Raw genomic sequence first — 19,551 nt, 5'->3', positions numbered from 1 at the left:
TGACAGGGAAACTCTCTCTGCCATCGGCCACCGTCATAGAAACAAGCCACTGTTTTGCCACTACCAGTCACCATTGTGCAACCAACCACCGTCACCTCTAACTTCGCCAACGTCAAGGTTCCCTCTCTCTCTTTCTTTAACAATGCCATTTTTTTCTTTCTTTCTTCTTTTTATTTATTTATTAATGTTTTGTTGTTTACCAGTTTCAGTTTGAATAAAAGGGTGATGAGAAAGAGGTGTGCTTTGAAAATTTTAGTTCTTGCCACATTTTGCTTTGTTATGCGCCCATGGGTGAGTTTGGTTCAACTTTTTCATATTGTGTTTTTTGGAAAAGTTGGAGTTTAAAAAAGTACAGTATGAAATTGGGTTTTTTGTAAAATCTGAGTGTTTGATAAAAATTATTAAAAAGTGATTTTTGAAAAAGCTGAATATTTGGTTAGGACTTGTAAAAGTGGTAGTTTGAGAGGTAAATTATAAAAAATGACAATGTATATATAAAGTGAATTTTTTGTTTTAATTACCTCTCTTAATGCAAGTTATGGACACAATATTTTCACAAAAATTTCACAATAAAGTCTAGATGAGAACCAATAACAACTTACTATGTAAACTTTATTATGAAATTGTTATAAAAATATTATATCAATAGTATTATTTTTTTTTTAAAGAATGTCACAATATTTTCACAATACTAATTTAAAATTAATCTTTATAAAATAAAATTTTATTATCACTTATCATCTAAAGGAGTTGTTCTATGATTTTACATATATCAACCATTTTTTCTTCACCACATCCTCTATAAAAAGAAGAAAAAGAAGAAGACTAGCCCAAGGCTAAAAAGGCCCAGCCCATAAACATTGGAAAAAAACCCACCATAAATCCCTCACCTCCAGTCCTCCTAGGGTTTTCACTCTCATTTTCTCTTCCTCCTCCGCCTCCATTCAAAGAGAGAGAAATCCAGAGAGAGAAAAATGGTGAAGTTTTTGAAGCCAAACAAAGCAGTGATACTCCTGCAGGGACGTTACGCAGGACGCAAGGCAGTGATCGTTCGATCCTTCGACGAAGGCACCCGGGACAGGCCGTACGGGCACTGTTTGGTAGCGGGGATAAAGAAGTACCCAAGCAAAGTGATACGCAAGGACTCGGCGAAGAAGACGGCGAAGAAGTCGCGCGTGAAGGCGTTCGTGAAGCTGGTGAACTTCCAGCACCTGATGCCCACGCGTTACACCTTGGACGTGGATTTGAAAGACGTGGTGGCTGTGGATTCGCTTCAGTCCAAGGACAAGAAAGTCACTGCGGCCAAAGAGACCAAGAAGAGGCTCGAGGAGCGTTTCAAGACTGGGAAGAATAGGTGGTTCTTCACCAAGCTTAGGTTCTGAGTTCTGAGTGAGAGATGAGATTCAATCAAATCAATGCAGTTTAAGTTTTGTATGATTTTTATTGATGTTTGGATAATTGTGGACTTCGTTTGTGGATTTGTTCTTTATTACAAGTTGATTTTGCTTAGAATGTTGTTGTTGTGTTTGCTTAATTCTATGATGATACATTGTTGTGCCTGATTTTAGGATATATCTGTACTCAATATTCTTCTTTTACATTTACACTGTCATGATTGATGGGTAGAAGCAACTAAGCTTTTAGATGATATGGTGTCACATAAAATGCCTTGACAATTGGGTTTTGCAAAGAAAGGAAGATTAGATTGATGAAGTGTGCAATCAAATGTCCAATGGAGGAGTATCTTTAGATGAAATTACATATACCACATTAATTCATAATTGGCCTCAGCCAGCCCTCAACAATTGCAAATCAAGACGAATCATGAAATCTCAAGAGGTTGGTTTCTATTATTTTGACATTTTTCTTGCCTTTATATTGTGACAAATCCTTGTTTCTACTTGTTTAAACAAATTTATTATATTTAATTGACAGCCCATGTTCTGTTATGATTGCAAACCATGGAACTGTCGTTGGTAACCTTCTGTGAGATTCAAGTATGATCGTGGAACTTCTGCAGCCGCCTCCTATGGTCTCCGCAATATTATTGCTGTTGGTTATCTATACGAGTGTTTGCCTTTATCTTTTTGTTATAGTTTTGAAGATATCTGAAGTGGGTATTATTGGAAAATGAGGAATTTTGCTGTTTGTTGCTAGAAAAATTGAGTATTGGGCTAACAGATTTGCAGTTTTTGTTATAATTTTAGATGGGTTTATTTTGGTTTCTCATTATTGAGATTTCTGAAATGGGTTTTATTGTATAATGTGGTATTTTGCAATTCGTTGCTAGAAATTGAGTGTTGGGCTAACAGATATGCAGTTTTTGTTATAATTTTAGATGGGTTTATTTTGGTTTCTCATTATTGAGATTTCTGAAATGGGTATTATTGTATAATGTGGTATTTTGCAATTTGTTGCTAGAAATTGAGTGTTGGGCTAATAGCTATAATTTAAATGTTTGTTTTGTTGTCTTTTTATCAAGATAAGAAATTTGAGAATTGGACTAATCATTACGTAGTTGGTACATTAGATGAAGCATGAATAGTGCCCTCTTGTTCAAATACAGTTAATTGTTGCTAGATATGTGTTTGAATTTAATTGCAGAATGTAATGTTAATTGTACCTAAGTTTTATCCTTTATAATTTAAAATGGGATTGCTTTGTTCTCTCTTTATGAGGCATCTAAAATGAGTGTCATTGGATAATGTGGGTTTTGGTTATTGTTAGTGGAAAATTGAGTATTGAGTTAAAAGGTTATGCAGTTTTGGTTTCATTTATCCTTATCTTCTTGTGGTATTTTTAAGATTTGGGTTTGGTTGTGGAGAACTGGCAACCCTATGATAGGTTTAGGTTGGGTTTTTGAATTGGTCATTTTGTGTTGAAGAACTTTGTTGCTATGAACGATGAACATTAGGACTCTAATCTGAACTTTACAATTTCTTTAGCTCTAGGGTCCTGCAGTTCTGCCTTTGTGGAGCAATTGTAATCCGCTTTATGTTGTCTCAGAAATTAATGCTTTTGTTTATAGGTTGACTGATAAACTGGATGGGAAAAAAAAGGTCCTGTCTGTTTTTTGTTGCTTAAAATGTGTAACTAGGGATTTCTTGCTGCATTTTCCGTGCACTAGGCTTGGGGTTTTGTTGTCATGAACTTTTGTTTTACAAATCTGTGAAAATAATCATGCAACTGTATTAGCCTAAAAGAGTTGGGCTTCTGCTGGGGTTTATACATAATAGGTTACTTAGCTAACTGGTTATTAGTGGGCAAGAAAAGGAGAATAGAGGGATGGATCTATGCCATCTTCGTGATCTTTTGAAGATAAGTTTTGATGGGTTGGATGACCAAGTGTATTCTTTGACATTGTATGTGAAATTTGATTTGGCAGCCCTATAATTAAATATGTTTACTGAAAAACTTAGTTGTTGTTCAACCCCACAAACTTTTCTTTCACCGGATGTGCCTATGTTTTCGGTAATTACTTCTAATAAGTAACATTTAGTTATTTGTTCTGTTTTTGAAACTTATACAAAGAATCTGAAAACCGTAGCTAATATTTATCAGCAAACCTCGTCATAAAAGAATTAAGCTTTGTAAGAGCATTCACAGCAGTGGAGCTAAAAATTTAGCAATTTAGCTCTACTAAAAGTTACTTTATCTATTTTACCTACACACATGCTGCAGCAGTGGATCTATTTTAGCTTTCAACATAATAAAATAATATATCTACCACAATAAAATAATACCTCTCACTACAATAAAAACACCACAATAAAAAAGGTAATGTGAAAATAGCTATATATAGCTATTTTAGCTTCACCAAAACACCAAAAAGAAGTACGCAAAGAAATGTAAATCTATATTTTTTTAAATTATCATTATACAGTGCACATCTATAGATAGATGTGCACTATTCATGTGAGCTAAAAAAAAATTAATTTTTTATTTTGTGTTCACATTACCTTTTTTATTGTGGTGTTTTTATTGTAGTGAGAGGTATTATTTTATTGTGGTAGATATATTATTTTATTATGTTGAAAGCTAAAATAGATCCACTGCTGCAGCATGTGTGTAGGTAAAATAGATAAAGTAACTTTTAGTAGAGCTAAATTGCTAAATTTTTAGCTCCACTGCTGTGAATGCTCTAAGACTTGTTTGTGTTGTATAATTACTGCAATGAATTACTTTTCTCTGGATACATATACGTTGCTCAATTGAATCGGGGCCTGTCTTGGTTTAATTGGTACTTTAGAAAGGATTTGAAAACCCGAACAAGCTGTTTTCAGCCTTCATCATTGCAGAAGCTGCATGTACACGTCACAGCAACTAACATGGAGTTTGCTATTTCTTTTATAATTGTACAGTCGTTCACACTTTTCTCTTTTTAGTCCTTGAAAGTGTACATGCTAAATTGGGTTGGAATTGAATTAATTTCTCTGGAGGGCAAAGAGGGTTAAGTAACTTATTAGACGATTTCTCATTCTGGGGATTTTCAGTACACGGTAATATGGCATGCTATGAGAGGCAACTTGCACATAGTTGACTGATGGAAGTTCGTTTGTTCCTCAAAAGCCATTCCAAAACACAGATCTATTGTTTGGCATACAATTAAAAAGGATTTTATAAATCAAGGATGGGTTTGCTGCATTCCCCCCCCCCCCCCCCCTGCGGCAGGCGGGCAGGCACTCGCGACTGATGAAGCCAATTACCCACAACACAAATTCATGAAAAACTCTACTTTACTCCTCCTCTCTCTGCTTCAATCCAAACAGGCCGTAGTGTTACAAAAATCCAAGACTCCCATAACCCACCTGATTTTTTCATTTATGCCCTCAAGATTCATGGTTTTTTATTAGTAAAGTTCATAATTTGGTAGCTAGAGAGAGGGGTATTGTGTAGAACAATTATTATAAATTGCTCGCATCTTATTAATGTGAAAATAAGTCCAAATTTTAGTTTAAATGTGCAATAGAAAATTTATAGTTTAAATTGTGATACAAACATACAACCCAAAAAAAGGGTTACAAAATCACATGGAAGAGATTAACAGAGTAAGTATAGCCTATAGAGGATTACTTGACAAAATTTGACTTAAGCCTGTTAACTTGTATGAACCTGAATGAAAAGGGTAAGGCATGGGTATTAGGAGTAGCAACCTGTTTTAGATCAAACTTGCTCCCTCTATTATAAATTGTAAACCTTTTTTTTTTGTGACTCATTTTCAAATTTATTTTTGTATACTAAAATTATATAATAAATTTTCTATATTATAAATAAAAATACTAATAACTTCACTCATCAACTTGATGATCACTTCTTAAATATAAAATGTTTTTAATTTTACAGTAAGTTCATTATAGGTTTTTTTCTTAATTATATACTTTTTTTTTGCCTAACATATTCTATATTTTTTTTCACAGTAATATTATATATATATATATATATATGTATGTATGTATCTATATATTTTTCCCCCTTAAATATGCATATATTGTATGAATTTGGATTACTGGCTTTCTTTTTTCCTTCCTTTTAGTTATTTAGTTTATTTTCTTATATAAAATTTTTTATTAAAAACCCTCAATTTAAGTATAAATATAATTTTGCCGACTTTTAGCAAACAAATAAATAAGCTATTAGCAAAAAACTAATCCAGAGGCACTTTTTATTTTTTTGAGAAACTTATAAGGCACACTTAGTTTATAAGTGATTCAACTATATTTATTGTTTCATGTATAACAGGTATACGCTCTTTCTTTTCTTCTTTTATGGAATTGTTATGCTAGTAGACTATTAGAATTTTATTGAAAGGAATTTAAAAAGAAAAAAAAAACATTGAACTTTACATGGCCGCAACAGGCATAATCTGCGATAAGTCGATAATCCATCAACACGAATTGCTAAAGGTTAATCACCAATTTACCAATTTTAAAACCCTAGTATTAGTACATCCAAAAGTCTAGGATCACAAAATTTACACATAAAAATTCAATCTCTCTAACTGTTATAAGTAAAATGAATTGTGGGAGGAGTTTTATCACAACTTTTGCCATAATTATAACATAATAAATTGTGAGTAGTTGTCTATCCCTTTAATATTGACCCTTTTTTTTTTCTACTACTCTTATCCAATCATATCGACATCGAGATTATAGCAAAAGCTGACACAAAAAGTCAATCTCTCTCAACTTTTGTAAGTGAAATGAATTGTGTGAGGAGTTCTACCATAACTTTTGTCACAATTTTGACTTGATAAACTGTGAGTGATTATTTATCACTTTCACATAAACCCATACTTTTTTCCTATCACTCATAATCAACCACATCAAGATTGTAGCAAAAGTTGTGAAACAAAATTTGTTTCCATGAATTTTCTTAAGGATTAATTTTACGTACAAAAAAGAAAAAAAAAATGTCAACATCTTTTCACACCCTTTGAATTAGCAAGCTTTTATTTGTTTTTTTTATAAGTGCTTTTACTGGTTTTCATCTTAACCCAACGTCATTAACAATCTTTAAATTAGTAGCTATCAAATTTTTTGGGGTAAAATACTATTTTGACCTAAACTTTATTAGATTGAGGGAGAGGGAGGGGGAGTAGAGTAGAGTACAAAATTAGCTTATTTTTATTCAACTCTACTCTACTTCTCTTCACTTCCCCTCCTTTCCCCCTACATCCAAACAGGACATAAGAGTTTGTTTTTCAATAGTTTAAGGATGTAAAATAACATTTTGATAAAGTTTAAAGATATAAAGTTAAATAAGAAAAATGAAAAATTTAAAATTTAAAGACTTTTTTTTTTTTTTTTTGTGACAGGGAAGCTATCTCTGCCACTGGCCAGTGTTATAGAAACAAGTCACTGTGTGGTCATAGAAACAAGCCACTGTTTTGCCGCTACTAGTCACCATCGCGCAACCAACCACCGTCACCTCTAACTCTACTAACGTCAAGGTTCCCTCTCTCTGTTTCTTTAACAATGCCATTGTTCTTTCTTTCTTTCTTTTATTTATTAATGTTTTGTTGTTTCCCAGTTTTAGTTTGAATAAAGGGGTGATGAGAAAGAGGTGTGCTTTGAAAATTTTAGTTCTTGCCACAGTTTTCTTCATTATGAGCCCATAAGTGAGTTTGGTTTAGCTTTTTGATATTGTGTTTTTTGAAAAAGTCGAGGTTTTAAAAAGTGCGGTATAAAATTGGGCTTTTGTAAAAGTTAAGTGTTTGATAAAAGCTCTTAAAAAGTAATTTTTGAAAAATCTGAGTGTTTGATTAGTAATTATAAAAGTGGCAGTTTGAGAGGTAAATTACCAAAAATGACAATGTATATATAAAAAGAAAATTCTTTGTTTTAATTACCTCTCTTAATGCAAATTATGGACACAATATTTTTCACAAAAATTTCACAATAAAGTTTATATGACAAGTTGTTAATGATAGAAAAAAAAATGTCACTAATAGGTCTAGATGAGAACCAATAATAATTTACTATATAAACTTTATTATAAAATTATTATAAAAATATTATATCAATATTACTATTTATTTTTTCGTCCCCACATAATCTATAAAAAGAAGAAGAAGAAGGGCCCAAGGCTAAAAGGCCCAGTCCAGAAACAAAGGAAAAAAACCCACCATAAATCCCTGACCTCCTGTCCTCCTAGGGTTTCACTCTCATTTTCTTTCTCTTCCTCCTCTGCCTCCAAAAGAGCGTACATTCAGAGAGAGAGAGAAAAATGGTGAAGTTTTTGAAGCCAAACAAAGCAGTGATACTCCTGCAGGGACGATACGCAGGACGCAAGGCAGTGATCGTTCGATCCTTCGACGAAGGCACCCGGGACAGGCCATACGGGCACTGTTTGGTTGCGGGGATAAAGAAGTACCCAAGCAAAGTGATCCGCAAGGACTCGGCGAAGAAGACGGCAAAGAAGTCGCGCGTGAAGGCGTTCGTGAAGCTGGTGAACTTCCAGCACCTGATGCCCACGCGTTACACCTTGGACGTGGATTTGAAAGACGTGGTGGCTGTGGATTCGCTTCAGTCCAAGGACAAGAAAGTCACTGCGGCCAAAGAGACCAAGAAGAGGCTCGAGGAGCGTTTCAAGACTGGGAAGAATAGGTGGTTCTTCACCAAGCTTAGGTTCTGAGTTTTGAGTGAGAGATGAGATTCAAGCAAATCAATGCAGTCTACTACTACTACTTTAGCTGTTTTTTTTTTAAAAAAAGTTTTGTATGATTTTTATTGATGTTTGGATAATTATGGACTTGGTTTGTGGATTTGTTCTTTATTATTATAAGTTAACTGCGGTTCGTTGATTTGGTTGATTTTGCTTAGAATGTTGTTGTTGTTGTTGTGTATGCTTAATTTTATGTGCCTGATTTTAGGATATATCTGTACTCAATATTCTTCGTGTAACATAGTCATGATTGATGGGTAGAAGCAACTAAGCTTTTAGATGATATGGTACAAATGGGTTTTGCAAAGAAAGGAAGATTAGATTGATGAAGTGTGCAATCAAATGGTTCAATGGAGGAGGAGTATCTTTAGATGAAAATTACATATACCACATTGATGATTCATAATTGGCCTCAGCCAGCCCTCAACCAATTGCAAATCAAGACGAATCATGAAATCTCAAGAGGTTGGTTTCTATTATTATTGACATTTTTTTGCCTTTATATATTGTGACAAATCCTTGTTTAAACAAATTTATTATATTTAATTGACAGCCCATGTTCTGTTTGTTAGGTTATTTTATTTTTCTCTTACTAGGGAAGCTGATTGTAAACCATGGAACTGTCGTTGGTAACCTTCTCTTTGAGATTCAAGTATGACAGTGGAACTTCTGCAGCCTCCTATGCTCTCTGCAATATTGCTGTTGGTTATCTATACGAGTGTTTGCCTTTATCTTCTGCAATATTGCTGTTGGACCAGATTGATAATCAGCAGAAGAAACAATATCTTCTGCTTCACTTTGAAGGAGGTGTGTGCTTTCAAATTAGCATTCTATCTTCGAGCTGGATATCAACCTATACAGTGTTTTAAATTTCTTTAAAAGTGATGAGACGATTCTTAAATTACTATTTAACCACTTTGAAAGTGAGGAAGAAGGTGTTAGTAACGTTGAAACAGAGCGACTGGGGAAAATTGCACTTATTGAACCTGAAAAACTTGTTACTGCACTTAAGGTATCCAATTACAATTAGATGACTTTGTTAACTTTTCCTCAAGCTTATGATGATTATTCTATATTTACATTTGAAGGGGTTTGTACCTTCGTTTTCCATTCTTATTCTAAAGACTGCTTTTATTCTTCTGGGTTTTTTATTCTGCAGGGGCTACTGTGAAAACGATTCCAAATCGGTACTTGTTGATTGATACTAGTGGAGGCTTGGATCAACAAAGAACAGGGGTGATTTTTTTTTTTTAAATCTTTTTTTTTATTAGTATAAGATTTAGTTGCTGAATTTGATTTCGATGTAGGCTTTTAGGTTTGAATTAGTCTAACTTTGGTGTGATTGTTAAGAAATTTTATGTAGGATCCTGTGATTAGATTCAAAAGGATTGAAATATTAGGCTTTGTCTTTTACTTAATTGATTTTTGCAGTTCTTCTGTTCTTATAAAAAAGCATGTAAGTGTTCAATTCTTTATGGAAAGTAGTGAATCTTATAATCAACTTATTGAATGTCATGGACATTTTTTAAGGCTGTTAAATTTTCATATTTGATATTTCGATTCCTTTAACAAGAACAATAGATATTGTTATTAAAAAAAAGAAGCAGAATCAAAATCTTCCAATGGAAGATAACATTTCTTCCTGTCTCAGTATGTTTTGTTTACTGTACATGGTAAATGCCTACTTAATTGGCTAATCTTTAGGAATGCTTTTTCTAGTATTGTATCTTCCATGGATTCAGCTTTTAAGGGCCTGACTGATTTCTCTGGATTTACATTTCTTTCATTCTCAGATAATTTATTTAATTTATTTTAATTTCTTGCTTAGCAATTTTTACTTTCAAAACAAAAAAAAAAACATTTCAGCATGTTTTGACGTATACTTTCAGAATTGAGGTACACACCTGTAAATGATTTTTTATTCTTGAATCAGTTATTTGATTCCATAATTATTTAACACTTTGTGGTTACCCTTTTGATGCTGCAGGCTGTTCGGCTCTCTAAGTTTGATTACAGGCTTTCAAACAAGTTGGGTACTCAATTACAAAGGCTGAGATGTATAGTTAACTACCATGCTTTAACATTTACCAATTCAATTGTTGAAATTGGAAAAAAGTTGGTTGGGAGATGAAAAGCAAGCATTTCATTGCCCTGCATTTGAGGTATATACAGATAGATTCCAACCATTCTTTGAATATATTTCGTCTGCAAAGCTTCTCTCATTCGCGATGTTAGTCTGTTAGTTGACTCTTTCAGTCTCCCTTATACTGTGTAGAATTTGTATTTTTTTTTTTTTTAAGAACCCAACTATGTACAATCACCCAACTGTAGTAACTATTTGCAAAACAATAGGTGTAGTGCAGCAAACCCAAAAATAGAATTTGTATTGTTTGAGTCTGAACATGATACCCAAGGAATAAATGTGAATTTCTCAATATTTTCAGAAAGAGTAGTTTTTCTATATGGTCTTTTGGATGAGTATATGCTGCGTGTTTGTTAAGATATTTCAATGGATAGAGACAGGCCTTTACCAAGTTCTTTATATTTCAAAGGTTTTAGAAGTACAGGGGAAAAAGTTGTTGATACAAATTGCTTTTTCATGCTTTAGGTCTGAACCTGATGTGCTTGCATTTTCTGGATGCGATTATGGTGGGGGAGAGATAGAACGAATTGAACTTGGTGAAATACAGAAGAGGTGGAAAACTTTACATGTGAGCCTCACTTATTCTTAGAAAAGGTTATTCGACCTCTTTAGTGAATTAGGCCTGTCTGATTATTGAGATGTTTATTTTGGCATGATATGCTGACTCCCACTATGAAGAGCAAGGGTTATAAAAACAACTTATTGAAAAGAATAGAACAACTATTGGAGAAAAACATTTTGAGGAAAAAAAAAAAGATTGTAAATAGAATACCAATAGTCTCTCTATCATTTTATGCAAAGCTTGTAGCTATGTAACCCATATACCGATGCATATAAGCACTTCCAAACATGATCACCTAAGACTACAATATAGTTCTCAATGAAATAAAAATTCAAGCATGCAAGGTGTTTCATGTGATCGAGTGTCTTGTAAACTCACATCAACCTCAAGCGCAGAAAAAAGTTATGAAAATAAGCATTACCAAAATTTCAAGGTTTTCAAGTCAATCGAAGGGTTTAGAGCTTGAATCCTTTTTTTTTTTTTTTTCATAGAGGTTTTCTTTGCATGTGCATATGATGTTTATCCACCCTAGCTCTCCAAAGAAAATCTTTTTCTTTTTCCAACCTATCTCTCCAATAAGCATTTAAACATCCATGAGTGGCGGCTTTCACACTATTGAAATATGTCGTCCTCTCTATGAATAACAAATCATGTAGCTTCGCACTAAATCAGATGTAGCCCTTTACACTTTCTTTTCAACGTGTGAAAAATACAAAATTTGTTCAAGAGTCGTATCAATGCTTGACTTAAAAACTCAAGGTTCTCAATGAATATTTATTCCATAAAATTAACCTACAAGAGAGTTTGATGAAGAGTAACAAGTGTGCATGTGCTAAAGTAGAAAAAAAATAGTGTATACATGACTTTAATAAATTGATACTAACATTTGTAATCATCTCAAAGTAGACATGCACTAGTTATGCAATATACACGCTCTCCAAATTTCTCCACAATGTAAAGTATGTTCCAATTCAAGAGAGAGATATTTATATCCATGTAGCAAACCTTAAGGCAATATATATATATGTTTGTATTCTTGAGATTTTTCAATGTTTTTGGATTTTTGAATTTTGACCCAAAATAAAACGCAAAAAATGCTAATAAAAAAAAAAGCAATGCATGAAACGCAAGAAGGAATAAAAAAAGAAAAAGTAAAAAAGAAAAAAGAAACGTCCTACTTAAGATGGGAAGAATTAAAGCAAATGATAAAAAAAAATAAAAAAAAAGACAGTTAAGTCTTGGAATCCTTCCTCACCCATAGAGCTTTAGTTTTGGACTGAAGATGGAAAGGCATGGGTCCTGGCATGTCTACCAGAGGACATAAAGAAAATAGAATTTCCCTTAAATTGAGTTAAAAAGCTCAAAACTTTTAATAACTCTCTAAGCAAAGGAGTAGAACATTAAAAAGATACCTGAGATATTTTTGACACTTGCTTGTGAGGATACAACTTAAAATAGTTAGGACGAGTGCATCCATGAATACCACTATGGTGACAAATATGAGTAGTTTTAGAACTACTAGATTTCCTAGAATGAGGTCTAACAAAGGTATTAGAATAAGACATATCAGCTATGGATTTGTTCCCTTTATCAACCTTCTCAAATTGAGGCACAAAAACAATCTTTGATCTAGAAGCTGTGGAAGAGGAGGGGCCGAAGGAAAAACATATCATACACCAGTCTTATCAAAACTCGGCTTTTGAGCACTAAAAACCTCATCAAGCTTTGCACTAGATATCCTTTCTATTTGAGTTCTAGCTTGACTAATCTCAATCTCAAGATTCTTGACATTCTCATCTAATAAGGTGTTCTTCACAACAAGAGTCTTAACTAACCTAGTCTCCTAATTTGACTAACAGATCAGCTTTTTCGGTTTTTACCTCGTTAAGCTCTTTTCTACAAAGATGGGAAGTCTTTTCAGATTTTATATATTCAATGCATAGTTTATCATAGGCTTCCTGAAGGGTCAACTTCTCGGGTACTTAATCATCATAAAAATCCTCATAGTCACTAACATTCTCTATAATCACCTTATCGGTTGTGGCAGCAAAAGCCATATAATTACCACATTCATCCTCATACTCATCAAAAAAATCACTCTCAATATCACTCAAGGTGGCAACCAATACTTAACTTTTTGATTTCTTGGTCTTTTCCTTCATAAGATAGTTTCGGCACTCTATCCTCATATGACCAAAACCTTTACACTCATGGCACTAGATGAGGGTTTTTCATTCTTACCCTTCCTAAAAGAATCAGATTTCTTAGGAGCTTTGTTCTTATCATTTTTCCTATATTGGAAAAGCTTTCTAATCTTCTTAGCTATGAAAGTTAAGTCCTCGTCCTCGTCTTCATCTTCATCTTCAGAGTCATCGTTCTCTTCCTTTGTATCCTTAAGACCCATGCTCCTACTCTTTCCACATTTTCCTATTTTACCTAATCCTATCTCATAGGTTTGAAGGTTCCCTACAAGCTTAGTCAAATGAATTTTATCAATGTCCTTTGCCTCTTTAATAGCAGTGATCTTTGCATAGAATCTTTTAGGTAAGGATCTAAGGATTTTCTTAACATTTTTGGGTTCTACTATAGATTCACCAAAATTAAAGGCAGAGTTCACAATATCCTTCAGTTTAGCATAGAACTCAGCAAATGTCTCATCCTCCTCCATCATTTTTTTCTTCAAAACTACTATTGAGTCTTTAATGCTTAACAGTCTTCACTGGCTTACTACCTTCATAGATGGTCTTAAGAATGGTCCATGCTTCTTTAGCAATTTCAGTAGATGATATTTTCTTAAACTCCTCATTGGTCACACCACCAAATAAAGCATTCAAAACCTTTTTGTTGAAATTTGCAACTTTGATCTTGCCATCATCCCAAGTAGCAAGGGGGTCACTTAGTTTCTTCCAACCAACTTCAAAAGCCAACCATACTTTTTCATCAAGAGCCTGCAAAAAAGTATTCATACGAACTTTCTAGTAATCATAGTTAGTACTATCAAACAAATGAGGAATCAAAAGAGATTGTCCATGATCCATGACAACGGGGGTCAAGGATCACACTTAGGAAGTTAATCCAATCAGAGTGTACCTGCTCTGATAGCACTTGTTGAAAAATTTAAACTCTAGTTGATATAATTAACAAGTTTTAAACCCAAGTTGTTAATTAGATCTATTATAAATAATTTTTATTCAAACAAACAAGCATCAATATCATGTCAATATCATGCACAACATAATAGTAAATAAGACAAGATATGATAACCTAGGAAAACCAATGAAACAAACTAGTTTCATAGTAAAAAAAACCTGGGGGAAACCTTCCCAAAAGCAATTCACTATAATAAAGAGAAGTTTTAAATATTGTACAAAACCTTGGTCCCTAGACTCTACAATCCTAATAGATGAACTTACAATAAAAACCTTCTATTACTTTAGAACTTCTAAACTCTTCAATATATGAATTCTCTACCCACAATCACAATTGGAACCTTCAACTGACTTCAAGAACATCTTGAAGGTTTTCCTCACAGTAGCAGTCTGTGGTGGTTGCTATGACTTTAGCTTCTTCACCAATGGAATCTTCAGATCTACTTAGAAACTCTTTGGTTTGATGAATAGAGAAAACTTGGTTACAAAACCCTATTTGTATAAAAAGAGTGTTTCTCTCACTGAAAAACCTCTAATAGATGAATTATGATGTCTTTTAATTACCAGTTCAAACGGATCTCAATTCGGGCTTCAAATGAATAAGTTATGGGCTTTTTCATGTTGCTAATTTTTGCCGATCTGCGAAACTCAATAGATTGAGATGCTATCGAGCTTCTATTGAGGAAATAGTAAATTTCTAGCTTTTATCAAGCTGCTATCGAGGTACATGATGAAAATGTGCTGAAAACGTGTTTTTCTTGAGCTTTTCTTGAGCAAACTTTGTATCTACAACTTGGTCTTCAATTACAACTTTAAGATATGTCAAAACTCAATAAAAAACACATAATTTGGCATGGTTTGACAATACCAAAACACATGAACCTAACCTTTGTAACTACCATAAAGTTTAACTTTGTTACAAATTCACATTACTAAGCTCAGCTTGGTTGCTCGGTCTTTGATATACTTGTAAGCCTATCCAGCATTTAATGATCATAAACTTGATGGGGTACACATTTGAGCACCATAAATACATGGTTCAGATAAAGATAGAAGAAAATGTAGATGATTTCTTTCGAATGTATTATCTTCTAGAGTCCATGATAAATTGCACTGGCACTCTAGTTCTTGAATGGTTTTGAAAAGATGACCAGGCTCTCCACTCTCTCACTAATATTGGATTGTTCCTACCCATAAAATTAAAGAGGGTGGAGGGGATTGACGACTTGAATCTCATCATTACTGATGAGTGGGTACGTAATTTAAATTTATATTGTATGCCTTAACGCAAAATTCAATCCATGTAAAACGGTGTTGGAAACGTCGATGGAGATGGCACTCAATTATTTTGGATGGGAAGAGCACTGAATAAATTATAACATAAAGGATAGAACTCAGAAAAAAGAGCAAAATAACCACATTAATTAACTACTGAAAATAGAAACACACATGATAAACATCAATACATCTTAGCCATCAACCTCAAAGCCTTAGAAGATTTTGAATTTTCCATTGCATTTTACAGCTATTATTAGGTATATCATGATCATAACTTGGCTAGGCTGACACTAATATCCTCATAAAAGATTTTCTTGAAAGAATCCATGTATTGTGTTTGCAAACAAAGTGCTATAATGAGAGATCCATCAGCAGTGGGACTTGGCATAATCAATGATTTACCATCCATGTTTAGCAACCCAGGACCCACGTATATAGGCTTTCCCCATCCAAAATCTGCATCGTAGAATGGTAGACCTATCCAACTGCCAATAGATATGTTAGGGTTCCCTAGGAAAGGTATCCTTGAATGTGAAAGTAGACCTTAGCCCACTCACATCCTTCTGACTTGATATAAAATCAAGGGCAGATCTTATATACTCATCATCCATTCTCTCAATGGCTTCCCTTAGTTTCCCAGCAGAATAACTCAATGGCCTGGACAAGAGGTCTTCATAGAGACATATTGGTGTCATAGTAACTGAAATTGCATTCCCAAAATATCTTTCAGGGAGAGATGGCTTTAACCGATTACGAATGTCAACTGCAAGGCGAGCTCTTGTTGATTGACTATTATGACTATCAATTGCACGTACCTTACATGCACATCTCCACATTTGGCCGGCAATGGCCTCGTATCTAGAATAGGGCCTCATTGTTGTTACCCGACAACATCTTGATTGGCTCTCTTCTTTAGAACTTCCACTTGCTCCCTTGTAAGTTTTAACAAGGTCGCACTAGTTTCCTTCTTTCTCTCTTCATTCGCATCAGTCCTCCCAATCAAGACCGGTGGCTTTGTGGTATATTCTATGTGATCAAAGCGTGGAGTCTTAACTGGTTCACTTGATCTCAAAACAATTCGATCAAGAAATGGCATATCAACATCCTCCAGATCAAATCCCCGAGACAACTTTGCCCATGAGTTGATGAAGTGAGTTGCAAATCGTCCATCAGCCATGGTATGGGATATTGCCACTCCAACACAAAGTCCACCACAGCGAAATCTTGTCACTTGTACAAGCAACAATGGCCACTCCTTTATTGGAGTAGTATAATCAACCTTTGGGACAAGATCTCGCACTGCATCGGTTGGTGCAAATTCACCAAGTTCATCCAATTCTGCTTCAGAATAAGCTTCCAATAGTTGCACTCCCCTGGCATTGCAATCAAGTTCTATACGGCAACCTTCAATCCAGTGTAGCCGGCCAGCCAACGGGTAGAAGTGAATTAAAGCACGGCTTAGGGAATTTGTCATTGCCTCAAATGAAAATGGGATGGTGGTGTAGTTGGACTTGGCTTTGTAAATGTATATGAGTGGTGCATGAATCCATAGCGCCACTTGATCAGTCTCAGGGAGCAGTAAAAGGCCACTTGGAGTAGGCTCGCTTGGAACCACTATGGAAATAGACCTGATGCTTGTCATTTTTTTTTCCCTTGGTACTTCTTCAGATAAATCTCTGTACGCTCTGACTTTGGCGGTGCTTATAGCGTCAAATGTAGGATTTGCTTCAATGGTTTAGAAAGAATCATTTATTTCTGTAAAAAAAAAAAAACAAAAACAAAAATCATTTGCTTCTTTATGAATAAGATCTTTTCTGTGGATTCTCAACCAAAAAAACAAAAAATTGTCAGTGATAATAAGGTATAGCCACATGCATATGCAGGGTCACATACAACCATATCAGGAAATGAAATAAATTGCTGTCCATAGAAACTTAGGCCTGTTTGGTGTAGATTATAAACTCGTAACTCTGCTTGGTGGGTCGTTTGGTTGGAATACTCAATGGGTTTTTCAGTTCAAAAGCTCAGCTTTATGTCACTCATTAGGTCCCACAAAAATTTACTGCAGAGCAGGTGTACAGAACGGCAATTTTGCCTACCCGCGTTGTCTCTCTCTTCTCTTCACACCCTTTCCACAACTTCAACACCCTGTCCACAACTTCAACACTCTCTGACCTCAGCAGAGTCTCTACTCTCCGACCAACACATTTTACAATTCATAAATTAATGAACTACGTTAAAACACAGATCAGTGAATATATATTTGGTGTTAAATTACACTTCATAAATTAGACTTCATATATATTTGTTAGAAAAATAAACTATAAAAGAGCCATTGTTGTACCTTGCAAGGGAGAGAAGCTGAAGGAATGTAGAAGATCGGTGAATACGAAGCAGATCTGAAAAATAAACCAACAACAAAGGGTAAAAGATATTTGTTAGCAATTTCCTTGTGTGAAGTAGTAGAGAGAGATATGATCAAACTTATAAAATGAGAACCAGATTCGGCAAAGAAAAAAAAATATATATATATATATATATGTGTATATATATATATAAACCGGACCCAGATGCGTGAGGTATAGCAATATGAGCAAACTTTTCTCACCTTCCGGTACGAGAACAGAGCAATATGTGAAAGTGAAGAGAGGAAATGAGAGTCAATGAGATGATCGCATTAAAGCTGAAATTGAAATAGTACGAGGGCGTTTGGATTCACTTAAATTTTCCACGTTTTTTTTTTTTTTTTTTTTTTTTTTTCTGCTGCAGGGGGACAAGTGGGCAGCGCCAACTGTGCGCATACTTTTTTATTAAAAATGGATTCCGCATCACCATTCATACATTTAAAAATTATTTTGTTACAGTGTTTTTAGTTTTTAACAATAAATTCTATCCAAACGGACCCTAAGAGGGCGTTTGGATTCCACTGAAAAATGCTGCGTTTTTTTTTTTTTTTTTCAGCCGCAGTTATTGACCCAGTCTTCTGTGAACAGTGCATTCGTGCACTGTTCACGGACCCACAAATTTCACTTTTCAGCAATTTTTTCATTAAAAATAGGTCCCGCGGTACTATTTACACATTTTAAAATTATTTTGCTACAGTATTTTCAGTTTTCAATTTTTAATTTTTAGCAATAAGTTCTATCTAAACAGACCCTATATGTGACGGTTGGCCCCATAATTCTCTGCACTTGCTCTGCATGTGATGGGACTTGACTTTCGGGTGTGACTCACTTGGCTTTAGTTAATTACAACTTGGCCACCATCACCAATATTTCTAAAAACAACCAAACAGGTGCATATGGTGTGGTTCTTCCTAAACGTGAGTAATGGGTGATGATTGCAAAACTTCTTACTTTTTTTTTTTTTTTTTTTTTTAATTTACTGTGTATTCAACCAATAAAAACGTGCCAAATTCACCTAATTAATTGACTACTACCACTGTAACTTATTATTTTTATTTTAACTACTAAATAAAATAAGATAAAACAAAACCCAAACACCTTTGCGCTCGACTTTTTCGGTCACAGAAAAAACCAATAAGGAAATGTTGCTACTGAATGTGTTGGATTGTTCATGGATTTCAGATCTGTTAGGTTTATCTGGTGGTGGAGTGATGGTGGTTGGATATAACCCACGTATCAATTTCTTCGACCAGAAACAAAACTTGAACAAAGGCCATAACTTTATTGTGTAACTAGGAAAAGGGCAAAACTAAGCTCAAGGTGAAAAAGTATTTAAAAGGAAAGCTAGTGTACATCCGTAGCTTTATTGAAGAGAAAAAGGGATTTATGGGTGATGCGCTAATTTGAGTCTTCACTTCTTCTTCTTGTTTCTGTTTTGTGGGTTTGGTTTTCTTTGATTTGGATAGTTTTTTTATCACACCTGCACTTTTGCTGTGTTCTTGGATTTATTTTTGGGTGGTAGCGTGACAGTGGTTTGGATTTGAAAATAGAGAGACGGTGGTTCAGACCAGGCAACGGTAATTAGCCATGACCGGTGATGTTGATGGGGCCGACGCCGGTGGTTGTAGTGGTGGCCTGGTGGGGATGGGATGGGGTTTTTATTTAAGTAATTGAAATTAGTGGGCAGATGTGACAAATACTTGGACTCCAAAGGTGATTTTTTTTTTTTTTTTTTTTTTTTGACAGGACTCCAAAGGTGATTTGGACTTAGGGCCTGCTCGGTTGTAAGAGTGGAAAGTGAAAGGATGAAAAATATTTTAGTTTTCGGCAGGTGTGACAAATACTTGTCAT

At 34.4% G+C, this 19,551-nt stretch overlaps 2 protein-coding genes, 1 long non-coding RNA gene and 1 pseudogene across 3 annotated transcripts; 2 read left to right on the top strand and 2 right to left on the bottom strand.

Annotated features, from left to right (window-relative positions):
* The first annotated feature begins 909 nt into the window (after window positions 1–909).
* Window positions 910–1,509, top strand: LOC142615172 (large ribosomal subunit protein eL27-like). The gene has a single exon (XM_075787873.1). The coding sequence runs from the start codon at window positions 975–977 to the stop codon at window positions 1,380–1,382; it is 408 nt and encodes a 135-aa protein (XP_075643988.1). The 5' UTR covers window positions 910–974; the 3' UTR covers window positions 1,383–1,509.
* Window positions 1,510–7,656: 6,147 nt separating this feature from the next.
* Window positions 7,657–8,320, top strand: LOC142615171 (large ribosomal subunit protein eL27-like). The gene has a single exon (XM_075787872.1). It carries the CDS (start codon window positions 7,726–7,728, stop codon window positions 8,131–8,133), a length of 408 nt encoding a protein of 135 aa, XP_075643987.1. The 5' UTR covers window positions 7,657–7,725; the 3' UTR covers window positions 8,134–8,320.
* Window positions 8,321–15,486: 7,166 nt separating this feature from the next.
* On the bottom strand, window positions 15,487–16,973 carry LOC142617483 (hydroxycinnamoyl-CoA:piscidic acid hydroxycinnamoyltransferase-like; annotated as a pseudogene).
* A 57-nt stretch (window positions 16,974–17,030) lies between these two features.
* On the bottom strand, window positions 17,031–17,924 carry LOC142614668 (uncharacterized). Its single transcript, XR_012840496.1, has 3 exons — window positions 17,862–17,924; window positions 17,640–17,694; window positions 17,031–17,050 (listed from the first exon to the last, which is right to left on the bottom strand). It is a non-coding gene; the product is annotated as an uncharacterized LOC142614668 (long non-coding RNA).
* Between the last annotated feature and the right edge of the window lie 1,627 nt (window positions 17,925–19,551).

This window comes from Castanea sativa, chromosome 11, assembly GCF_040712315.1.
Source record: "Castanea sativa cultivar Marrone di Chiusa Pesio chromosome 11, ASM4071231v1".
NCBI classification, from domain to species: Eukaryota; Viridiplantae; Streptophyta; class Magnoliopsida; order Fagales; family Fagaceae; genus Castanea; species Castanea sativa.
Note: the sequence above shows the minus strand (reverse complement) of the source record. Positions and strands in the feature narration are given on the sequence as shown.